General features: G+C 36.2%; 1 protein-coding gene across 2 annotated transcripts in view; it reads left to right on the plus strand.

Moving 5' to 3' along the window:
• Positions 1-12736, plus strand: part of kiz (kizuna centrosomal protein) — a 123236-nt gene that overhangs the window by 79251 nt on the left and 31249 nt on the right. For both annotated transcript variants that reach the window (XM_052011538.1, XM_052011539.1), the window contains 2 exons: positions 1434-1511; positions 3385-3478. In XM_052011538.1, coding sequence (XP_051867498.1) covers positions 1434-1511; positions 3385-3478 — 172 coding nt within the window. The remainder of the gene's footprint in view (positions 1-1433; positions 1512-3384; positions 3479-12736) is intronic.

A 12736-nucleotide genomic window follows, 5' to 3' on the forward strand; every position in this document is an offset into this window, starting at 1 on the left:
TAAGGATAGACATGAAAGCGTGATAATAGTTTTAAGACTATTTGAGTGGGATCTATTTGATCGCCAAATAGGCTTGCAAACATTTTTGACATCTCAGTAGGAAAACAGATGCATCAACTAAGCATAACCATTTACCCAGCTGCATGGATTACTTCTGAGAGAATCTTAAACTGATGGAAGATTTCTTAAACTTCAGCATGAGCTCTGACAAGTACCTTATTAAAAACAAACTGCCTTCATTTATAAAACTTTAATTTCTTTTTAGGTTCTCAGGTAATTTAACATTTTGATGGATTTTTCTAGAACCACTGTAGAATTGTAGTCAAAGTTTGCATATTTCCAAATCCTTTTGATTGGAATACTGAGATTGGCATCAGTTTATAGGAGTTCTATTACCACAAGCTATTAGTTGCTGTAAAGCTTACTGTGGAGAAATAATGTGAAGCAATAATTGGAAAAGTCAATATGAGGACATTGAACGTAATACAAACCGCTGCTTTCCCTTTTTCAGTGTCTCACCATTATTGACTAAGAGCATTCCTTCAGTCATCTGTGTCACAGTCCAATGACTGAGCAAGCCTTCAGTGGAGAAGAGACTACAGTTGACTAGCATCATATTTTGTTAAGGCAACTTTGCTTTATATTTTATATTTTCCTTCCCAAAATTGATTTTTCTGATTGAAGCCAAATTTTACTGTATATGACAGCTGTGTCTGAGGTGAGCATTTACTTGCCCATAGCTGATTTTGTTTTTGCATGAAATTTAGCCCTTGAATATAAAGAGAAAGAAAGCAAGGACCTAAAACAATTGGGTCTCTATACCTTGCAATTCTCTGGACTTCCATGGTATTCTCACAGATAAGATTGTGTGTTCATAAATGAACCAGGTACAAATAATCTGATGTCATGCAGTGCAAACACGGCAAGTTGATTTGATGACACTGCCTACCTCATTTTCTTTCGTCAGCATTGGTTGAAGATTAGGTACTAGGTCTTCTAGTCTATCTAGCTCAGATTGAAGGCCATGGACGCCAAAATAAGAACTTGGGCTTACTGGAAGAAACCTCTGGTGTCAGAAGCCTAACTCTTGTTTTTGGACTGCAGCCAGAAGGGTTTACAGCTGGTTGCCATTACTATTGCTCTTTTCCATGTGGAAGTTCAAGCAGGAAAACATTGGACCTAGGTTAATGAAGTTGTACCATGTTGTTTTCGTCCTGAATTTTACCCATTGCTCACATGGGACCAGGTTATAAAAAGTACCTTTGTATATACCTTTTTTTATTTTCTGTGACTGTGAGCAAGAGTCAAACCTTGAAGGATTTGAATAGATACTTTATTTTTAATTGTCTGAATCTTATGTTAGTTTGGAAGTTTGTCCTCTCTGTTTTGACACCTATCACACCAATGATGTTTCACATTACTCATTCTGACAGAAACAAGAGCATATGAACTTATGAAACAATCAGCAATGCAGCAGAATAAGAAGGATGGTTCAGACTTACCTTCACCAGGTAATGATCAGTAGAGTATTTGGCAGTTGTGGATAGATAATTGCATATATAAATTACCTCCTTTATTTGAACGTGCAAGCATAAAGATACAATGTATAACTGAAATTTGATGGTTTATCCATTTTTTAATGAAAAGAAAGAATTCCCCTTTCACTCCCAATATGGTTTACTTGTTGCTGTGCTATATAGTTTTGTGCTGACATGACATGTTATCTGTATACTGTTTATTTTTTATCTAATGTCATTTAGTGTAATGGGAGTTCTTGGTATGTACTGATTCAATGATCTGTGTCTTTCTTGCCATTATAAATACTCTAAGCTCTTTCAACTATCCTAAACTACTGTGAATGTGAAAAACATTTTCTAAGCAACCTATTTTTTCCTATGGCATACTTCATAGCTACTTTCTTTTGTATATACTTGTAATACTTGGGTGCAAATGGGGCAAAATTAACTGTCTTATTAACAAAGGTACGCTGATGTTATCCTTAATGTTTTCATTCATAATATTAAATTTAGAAATATAATTTTCCTGAAATCTAAAAAGAGATAGCAATTGCTGTAGCTAATTGTTGTGATTAAACAAATGGTAGCATTTTGAAATTCACATTAACTGCCAAAAATGTTTTTTTATAAAGATCTGTCTTTCTGCAAAGCAATTAGAGGGACTTGATCACAGTTCAGATTAAAAGAAATCACTTCATTTGAATGTCTGGCCTATTTACTGATAACTTTTATTGTGGCACCTAGGCCCAGATATTGTGATCAGCAGAAAAGGAACACTGTTCACTCGGATGAAAAATATCCTCAGGATTTTTTAGGGTCTTTGAGCATAGATTTGGTGCCATCACAAGACTGATTTTGACACTGCCCTCTGAAGGTGATGTCTGATGAATGTGAGGTGAAGCAACAGTGTGGCTTTTCAGTCACTTAGTTTGGAGAATTCTGACTGAGACATGCAGGGCTAGAAATTGTTCCCTATCTCAAAGACCGTTTGGAAATGGCACTACCCAACAGGGCTCCGTGCCACCTGGAGCAGAGGAATAGAGAGAAACTGTAGTTGGGGTGCAGAGAATTGGACTAGGTTCAGGGAGGTGAGTAGGGAGAGGGAAATGATCTGAGGGAGGATTAGAGGAAGACAGTCCATTCAGGGTGGGGGAGAGGATCTGGCCAGGATCCAGGAGAACATACAGTCAGCATCACAGAGCCAGGAATTATGAATTAGATCTTTAGATTTAAAGATTTGGAAAGAGGATGGATTATGAGAAATGGAAGATGCAGACAAAATTTCATTTTTGAAAATATACTTTAATGAAATTCTGAAGCAATGAGGCTCCAAGGTTAAATTTTCAGGGCCACAAAGGTTGCTCTGATGTTGTGACTGGTCTCATCTTTTCATGCATTTCAATACTGAGATTGATATGGAGTGAATAACAAAGCACAGCCTGAGGAGGAATAAAGTAAATTAGACCACAACTTCTTTTGCATGTGTAGACTACAGAGGCTTCTATCAAGGTTACTGTGTAATAAAGGTGAATATTGTTCACCTTGCCATTATTTCCACTACAAAGTAAGGGCCTAGGTCTGTTCTGAATTACCAAAGCCCACTATTGTGTGAAACTAAAGAACTTATACCAAGGGATCATACTTGTTCTGCTTTTTTTTCCCATTGTATGTACACCAATATGTTTTGAGGACATGGTTGCAGCACAAGCACAATCACAGTGAAAAAATGCAATGCTGTGGTCAAAAATGAAAAGTAAAGTGATGGAAATAACTCCCCACCTGCCACGAGTGCTTTAATCAAATAATGAAATACTGTTGTATATTTGAAATAACTTTCACTATTATGTTGACTCATGTTTTGTTCCAGATAAAAGGAACCAGAAATACACCAAGAAGATGAAAAATGATACTGATGAGGATAATCGTGAAACTGACTCAAGTGAAGAAAGTTCACCGTTAAGGTAAGACATTGACAATTAAATCCAATCATTGCATGAGGCATTTTAGAAAGAAATATCTTAGCAAATCTCTTCAGCAGCAGAGGTAAGGAAAGTTCCTCAGCATCACCTGTACTTTCACTGGAGAGTCAGAGAAAGAGAAAACAGCTATGTGCCCTCCTGAGATTATACAGACATGTTTCCATCCAGTATGTGTAACAATCCTGATTTTCCAACTTTCAATGTGTTTATGTTTTGATGTGAGGTGATGCGTTGGGTATTTCTCTGTCTTTTACCTTGGAGAGTGACAGACTTAGTGCACATCACATTAGAATGGGATTCAGCTTCTGCTTTAGCAACTTCTGTTGAAGACTATGCTGAATATTTCAGAAAGCGATTTCTCCTCTTTGCCAGTGCCTTAAGCAATCAAAACACAATACTCCTGCAGTGGCTAATTCACCTCAAATCTACTGTTCAATGTCACTCTGTTTGATTCCAATGCAAAATATCATTTCGCTGACTGGCTCATGTAAGCAGATGGAAAGCACAAATTAAAACTAGAAATATTTCAAGAGAAACATTTTACAAGGTTTCAAATTCTTTTATCACTTTGAAAATTATGTGGCATATCATTAGACTGAGGTTTCTCTTCAGTGGAACCTCATACAAGTCTGCTTTTTAACCAAAGCAGAATTGGCTGTTGCTTTTCAGAGTTTTTAATTATTTCTCGTGGATGCTGTGAAGCACTGACAGATGTATCTGTGACATCTAGTGGGAAAAATTGGCACTGCACAAATTCCTTTTAAATTTTGTACTAAAAATATAAACTTGCATGATTAAAATCAAATCTCATCTACAAATGAGAAAAAATGTCTTTAACTTACCACAGTTTGAATCTTCCTGCTATTCCTGGATTCATATATATTCCAATTATATATTTTTGGAAATGTATTTCATACTTGTGACTATTGTTATGTTGTTCACATCACCAGCTCTCACATTTCATTTTTAACTTTTTATATACTGGCAGAACAGTATCTGCATTCCAAACAACTTTGTACCAATTATAGTCTGAGCTGAATTCTTCAAAAGTGCCTGGTTGTCATGGCAGTATACATGAAGGTAAATTAAGCGCTCCCAGCAGGGAGCTACGCTCAAAGGGTGCATGAGTTGGAAAACTTGTGTGCAGCTCCTTCTCCCACCCACACTGCCTTTGGAAACATGACATGAATGAATTTGCAATTTATCTTTTATATAGTATCTTGGTAATCAATCGCATTCTTTTCAATACTGTATCCAATCTATGTTACATATTTTATCTATTAGATTTTATTTACCTTTTCCAAACTAAAAACATTTGTTGCTTTCATGAAAAATATCTAAAATTTCCTCAGCAAGACTTTGAAATAATAATTCAGTAATTAATAAGGAAATTGTAAAAATCTGTAGACTAAGTATTTATTTATTAAGTCTTACCTGGTATATACATGCCATTGCTTTCAAGGTGAAAATGCTCTGTTAAGTTATAAAGTTTCAGTCTCTTTATTAAAATCTAAATTGACCTTATTCTCCATAATAAGAGCAGTGTACAGACACTTTTTATGCCAGTACCAAAAGCAGCTGCCTGCTTATCAGTGAATATGACTAAACCATTTAATGCAGAGCACAAATCCATTAGAAATAACGAGTGGCCATTCAAACAAAATGTACTGCCATGCAAAATTTCCCCATGGAAAGTATTGCTTCTTCACTCTTCTCTGCATTTGGATGGACAGTGGGCTAACCATATCATGCTAATCATTAAATTTTATTTGTGCTTTAACTTTTTAAATTGTGATTGGAGAGGAATGCATAAACAGTGTAAACTGTTTATTAAGGCTTACTTTATATTCATGTACATAATCTATATATGTCCTTTTTGACTTTGTCTCTTTTGAATATGTGCTCTACTCCAATTGTGTACATATGGCTTTCCATTCAGTGTAATTTATTTACATGTAAACTACAATATAACATCATTAATTACGGCACTTCTTTGTAAGTCAATAATAGTCTTCCAAGATCTCTGAAAGAATTCATTCTCTCTTTATGTGTTCTGTTGACTATTGCAAAGTACATGTCTGACAACCAACCCTATTCATGAAAATACTGTTTCTATTTCTGAAGGGTTTTGTTGATTTGGATTGTTGGGGTAAATGGCAGCTGGCAACCTTCACACTTTTAGCAAAAGTTTGGAATGAAACCAGGTGCAGCTAGAGTAATTCATGTCCAGACTCCTTTGACTTTCTGGGTAACTGCAAATGAGTGTATACAGCTGCTCCCAGTAGGGTTACTGGGAGACCAAACAATGAAGGGTTTGGCAAAAAGGTCTGAAAAGATAAATGCAGGGAGGAAAGTATCAATTGTTTTAAAAATTTCATCTACTGAAGGATCATTCCAGACGCTTCAGACTGCACCATTTGGATTACTCTTAAAAAAGTAGTTATTTTTGATACACTGTTTGATGCACTATTATCAAAACCACCCTGTTGCCCAAGCTTCACATTTGAAAAAAATAATGTAAAGGTTTAGAAGAAAAAAATACTTACATTTATGTAGAATGTTTTACAACCTGAGGATATCCCAAAGTGCCTTACAGCCAATGAAATTCTGTTGAATTGCAGGCACTGTTATAACAATGGGAACGGCACATGAGAGAGCAGGTGCTTCCAGACCCCAGGACTGTCCCCTCAACACCACCAAAGCACTCAATCATCTCTACTTCCTAATACATTTATACCTATCAACATTCAAGAGCATCTCCCATCTTGGATACAATAGAAAATTGCTATAGACAGGGCAGAAATGCACGATTTTGTAAAGGGTAGGTCATAATTGATTAAAGTGCCTAAAGTGAAATATGAAGGGATAGCTATTGGTGTTTTTGTCTGACTTTCCAGAAGGTATTTGAAATTTTCCTCTTAAGGGATGATTATCTAAAATTGAGGCTCATGAAATTAATGATTGGGGTATGTTTTGTGCAAAGAGAAACAGAGAGTGGGGATAATGGGCATGACCTCAAACTGGAAGTGATATGACTCACGGTGCCTCGACTATTTACTGTATTTATTAATGTTTTAGATGATAGAATGGAGAGCCACATTTTCAGAGTTGCTAATGACACGAAGATAGGTGAGACAGTGAGCAGTGTGGATGGGATCATAGAATAGAACAACAAAGAAGAAGTTCATTGCTCCAGTTAAGCTGCACCAGTCCCTTGTGCTTTCCTTCAGTCATCACCTCCATTCAAATAGAAGTTATATGAATCCATTTCTTGAAATCAATTAATTTCCCCGAAGCATATAAAGGTAAATAAAGGCATCTTTAAGGTAGTTAATTTCCTGCTGTAAACTCAGTTTCTGTCACATAATTTATAATTGGTAAGTTAAGTGCTCAGTTTATCCCTAATGCACTTTGATGGATAGGGTCAAATCACACCTCTTGTGATCTGATTGTCATGCACTTCCAGTCCTCTCATATGGAAGCTGACTGGTTGATAATATTAAAAGAGGATTTGTACATGGAAAACCAAGGTCAACTTCTGCAGAAAGGAAGGCAAAACAGAAAATGGAAGTGGTTGACACATATTGGCTCATTCGTCTGAAGGATAATTGTAAATTGTATCTTTAATGCATGTGCTAAAGTTTTTCCAGTAGACATATGATTCTTATCATTTTGAATTCACTCTTAAAAATAATGCCGAGCTTCCAGTGTATGCCACCTAGTTGATTGGGTTCTCCCTGCTGAGTTGAAAGGTTGTGGGGTCAAGTCCCACTCCAGGGATTTAAGCACAATAATCTAAGTTGGCAGTTCTGTGCAATGTTGAGGCGGTGCCACCTTTCTAGGCCCTGCCTGCTCTCTCTGGTGAACATAAAAGATTTTATGGTACCATGTTGAAGAAGAGCAGGGGAGCTAATCCCTTTTATTCTGGAAAACATATATCCCTCAACCAATCTCAATTAAATAATAATTATTTGCCATTATCACATTGCTGCTTGTGGGTGCTTTCAGAGTATAAATTTATTGCCACAGTTCCTACATTACAAGAGTAAGTATGCTTCAAAAGTATCTGATTAGCTGTAAAATATTTTTGGAACATCCTGAGGTTGTGTAAAATGCAATGTGAATGCAGACCAATTATTTTTCAAATTATTAACACATGGAAAATTCATCAGTTTGTGGTGCAGAAATAATATGTAGAGATTTGTGAATTGTCACAATTTATTGCACAATTAAGGCAGCTCCACTGTTAAACATTGTAAATGGACAGCTCATTATTAATTTGTCTATGAGCCAAAAAAACATTGGATTTAGGCAAGTTTAGCGTGTTAAAGCTACTATGTTTTGTGTAAGGTTTCTGTAATGAAATGATTAATGTCCTTTTATGTCGCACAACCTTGAGAGCGCATAAAGGGGCTACATCTCATGCCTGCAAATAGTAAATTGTTTCTGAAGGCTTTGCAAATTTTTAAGGAGGTTTGCCTCTCTGTTTGAACTTCCACCATCTTAATTCCTCTTTCTTTCATTCCATTTCTCTTTTTGCATCTAATTTCCTTCTTTATGGTTTGTTCTGCTTTTTTTTACTCTTTTAAGACTATTGCTTCCATCATTCAACATAGTCCCAGATGCGGATTTAACCTTACTGTGCCTTTATCAGATCACACAAATGCTGGGTGAATAGCTTTAATTCTTTACATTGTTTTCAAGAGGCCACTAGGGAAATTAGGTTGCTAATTTATTACGTAAAAGAAAAATACTACAGATGTTGTAAATCTGAAATGAAAACAGAAAACTCTGAAAATCCTCAACAGGTCAGGCAGTATGTTTAATGAGAGAAAGCCCTCTTAACGTTTCACACTAAGGACTTTCCATTGGATATTCATCTCAAAAAAAGTCTTCAGAAAGCAAATTAGTCCCATGCAAACCAATGCTATTTTTTTATTGTTTTTAAGTGTAGCATTACCAGTTTATTGCTGTGCTGTACTGCTTAGAGTGCTATATTACTTGCAAATAAATCCTTTAGTTTTAATGTTAAAATAACATGGCATTGTTTTGGAGTGCACAGGAGAAAGTGACTGGCATCATTTGTAATTCATAGTGAGGTCTTCAATGCTTGGGAGACAACCGTTAGACCCATGGCCTGCTATACTACTCAAGAAATACACAAGGTCTCAGTTTGGACAAGGCTCGGTTTCCTATGGTACCCATATATCAAAAATATTAAATCCATCCCTATTTCATCCTTGTTTCTAGCACCTTCAACAATGTACTTAGTTCACTCAAATCCAGCAAGTTTAATTATAGAATTCTGGATCTAATTTCTAATGCTGCTGAGCTGTGCTCCATTACCCAATTATTCAGCAGTTCCCCAATTGCTGGTGCTCCCCATCCTACCTCTTTTCATGGTCTTATGAGACTATGCAATTACACATAAATTTACAAATATAGAATAGAAATTAATCTGAATCTTGTATTGGTTGGGTAATAATGCATTACTGAGTTTTATTCACTCATGTCTAAGTCACCCAGGAATTATGGGTTTTTCACATTGATTACTTAATGGAGTCCTGTATTACTATCGATAATGTAATTTGTATCTTACCAGTAAGTGCGAAAATACGGTAGTATGTATTTCACAAACTCTAGAAAGTATGAACATTGACAGAACTTGCTAGCATTAAGAGGAAGTGAATATTCTTTTTGTAACAGACAAAATCCTTTTGTGATTGAGTTGCAGAGTTTTTACTCAAGCTCCAAAAGGCATTTAGGTTAGATTCAGATTAGTTTATTGTTATGTACATGAGGGTGCAATGAAATTCCTTGCTCGCGTGAAGCTCACAGCATTATCAGTATACTGGGTAATAATAAATACAACAATAAATATAGCGACAAGCACAGAACAACAGAATGGTGCAAAGATAGTAGTGCAATCTGTGTCTGAAATTGTGCAAAAAGAAATGCTAAAGTGACAATAACGGAATCACTGAGAGAGGTAGAATTAAGAGTCCAAGAATATGACAGCACCACTGGGAAAGGGATGTGAAAATGGTGATTGCTTCAGAAGTCTTATAGCAGTGGGGAAGAAGCTGTTCTTGAGTCTGGTCGCCCATGCTTTCAAGCTCCTGTATCTTCTCCCAGAAGGTAGAAGAGAGAAAATGGAATGGCCAGTGTGGCAGTCATTCTTGATGATACTATTAGACTTCCTGTTTAATATCGGTAGCAATGATTCTGTAACATTTATCTAATTCCTAATAATTAATATTAATACTGCTTTATAATTTGATACCTTTGAAACATAATTAATGCCATAATAATTAAAGATGTAAATATATATTGAAAAAAACTGTTTGGAGTGTAATAGGATTTCTGCAGTATGTTGAAAAAGAACTTCAGAGAGAGCATGCTCCCTCTGAAACAAGCACAAAATGTTAGTTTACACAATTTTAATTATCTAATTTTCTCCTTCACTTTTTGTTGATTATTAATGACATGCTTTGAATTTATTTATATAAACCTGCTGTTAGTAATACCTTTCAGATTTTTATAACCATTATATCTCTAAGATTCATAATATTTTGAATCTTCTAATTCTACATTGAATAATATTGTAATGGCATAATTTGTTATGGACTCCTTTGTTTTGTACTTTGTAACAAATTTTATTAGCATCGTGAACATGGAATAACATCCTAAAGAAGTTCCCAGAAGCATTATCAAATTATCAAATAGAACATGGCATTGAACCATATAAGAATTATCATGGCATTTGGCCAAAACTTGCCTGAAAGGGGAAAGGTGAGGCAGGGAAGTTTAGCGAGGGCATTCCACTCCTTCAGGCAGTAATGTGCAACCTTTCTGTAGGGAAAGCCAGACTGACAATCCAAATCACTTCTGAGGGCCACACAAGTGTTGTTTTCATCATAGATTATCTAGATTCACTATAATCAGATGTTAATATTTTCAGTCATTTGCAGAGTTTGTCAACAGTCTTTTTTCTGTTCAGACTGCTACCAAATAACAGGTTTAAAAATAATGATGGGAAATGTGAATATTTTTTGTGTTTGACAGCATAATTTGCTTGGAAAAGTTTTCACAGCCTTTACCAGTTGTGACAGTTCAATAAGAATGTTTTTTTTTGCCACAACTTTTTCATGGATTTAAAAATACTTGCTACTTTATTAACTAAATTAAATTAATTTATTTAAAACAATACTAACCAATGGATGCATTCTCAGGAAAAATGTGATGCTTGTCACTGACTTTGGGGAAAATCATGCACAGTAATGCTTCAAGATTATCATCCTTGACCCAATTGGGTTGTTTTCATCGGGTAATACCTGCTGGAGAAAAGGTTCCTCCCAAATGTTCTGCAATAAAAATGAACTATGCTGCCTATTTGGTGAAGTGGCTTGATTTGGATGTTGAGTTGGATTCATTCCCCTGTTCTTTTACTGCAGCTCTTCATATTATTTTCCCTCAAATGCCTATCTAATTTTCTTCTGAGAGCACTGATTAACTCTGTTTCTGCCACCTATATTTGCAGTGAATTCCAGATAACAACTCTCAGTTTTCCTCACATCCCCTCCTGAACACTTTGCCCATTATTTCAACTCTGTGTCCTATTTGGTTTTCACTCTTGAACCATCTGCTAACAGGAACAGCTTTTGTCTTATTTACTGCATCGAAACCTGTCATGGTCTTGCACACCTCCATCATATCTCCCCTTTGCTCTAAAGAGAGAGCAACCCCATCTTTTTCAGTCTAATCTTGTTGCTGAAATTCCTTGTTGCTGAAATCTTTGAAGCTTGAAACCGTAACAGTAAATGTTTTCTGGAATGGAGATAGATGACAATGGGTGGCAGGGCTTCTGCACTGTGCCACTTCAGGCGTAGCTGCTGCTGAGGACTCCCTGCCCTACTCAAGGCTGTGGAAGGCGGATGGATTGGTCTTCTGCATCCATACCAAGCATCTTCAGGTGGATGGCAGCATGCACACATAAGGTTGAAGAATTAATGGTCTCAGTGGAGACAACTGTCAGATTAATTAGAAAACTATTTCCTATAACAAAGAGTATAATCAGAAACATTTGGAAATACATGTTCTTTAGTAAAAGCATTCACACAATAAACTTAAACCTTTAGTACCTTTGTCATATGTTTAAAGACAAATGTTTTTAAAACATTAAAAATATAATAAATAATATAAGTGCAACAGTTGATTTTCACGCATTCAAAATGGCAGTGATACTACTCCAGAATTTGGTAAAGTTGTAGGAAAAGAAATGAATGCCTGAGGCAGCCAGTCATGTTGAGAGAGGCTTGGAAAGAGTATGGTCAGAGTGTTTTGATATCTTAAAATAGCTGTCCAAATTCATTCCTGTTTGTTGATTAACTTAGATCCAAATACTACAAAAACAAGCATCCCATAACTCAGTCTATGCATTGATAATTAGCAATGCAAACCTCGTCCAGAGGCATTGCCATAAGACCAGTGTGATTAACATGGTCTAATCTATATTAGAGTGCTGCCTTTGGGAACAACAACTTCAATATAAATCATTGCAGGATGGAGACCATACCAGCTTGTACCCTGACTCTCATAAGTTCCACAAGCATGGGTGACTTGAAATGCCCTACTAATGCCAGTAATATCTACCTGCCAAGAAGAGATGAATAAAATTTAGACTTTTGACAGTCTTTGCAGTGAACATTTTTGGCGTTTGTGTGGTGATTTTGATTTCCAGATGGAATCACTGCATAGGCTGCAAGTATCCTGCAAGCCATATGTTGTGTACCATGAACCTGGTCAGTAATAGTGGAGAGACTAAACTTGGAAATGATTAATACCAGAATTAAAGGAAGACACATCTGCAGGTTATGGGGTTATGAAAAACATGAATGACAGGTTTAAGGTCAAGATGTTAATAAACTGAGAGTCAGTACAGATCTAAAGGCACAAAGGTGATAGGTAAACAAAGCACAGTGCATGTTAGGACACAGGCAGTAATATTTTAGAAGACCCCATGAGGCCCTCAAAGCAAAAGGGCCCAACAGGGAATGAACTGAAACAGTCAAGTCCTATATCAACAGAGGTAACAAAGGCATAGAAGAAGGTTTCAGCAGCACAAGGTGAAATAGTACAGAATTACTACAGAAGTAGACATTAGTGATGGCACAGATATATCATCTGAAGCTTGCCTTGGTTGAGGTATAACATTGACATCCCATTTCAGGCAGATGCTAC

This window comes from Pristis pectinata, chromosome 3 (genome assembly GCF_009764475.1).
Source record: "Pristis pectinata isolate sPriPec2 chromosome 3, sPriPec2.1.pri, whole genome shotgun sequence".
Lineage (NCBI taxonomy): Eukaryota > Metazoa > Chordata > Chondrichthyes > Rhinopristiformes > Pristidae > Pristis > Pristis pectinata.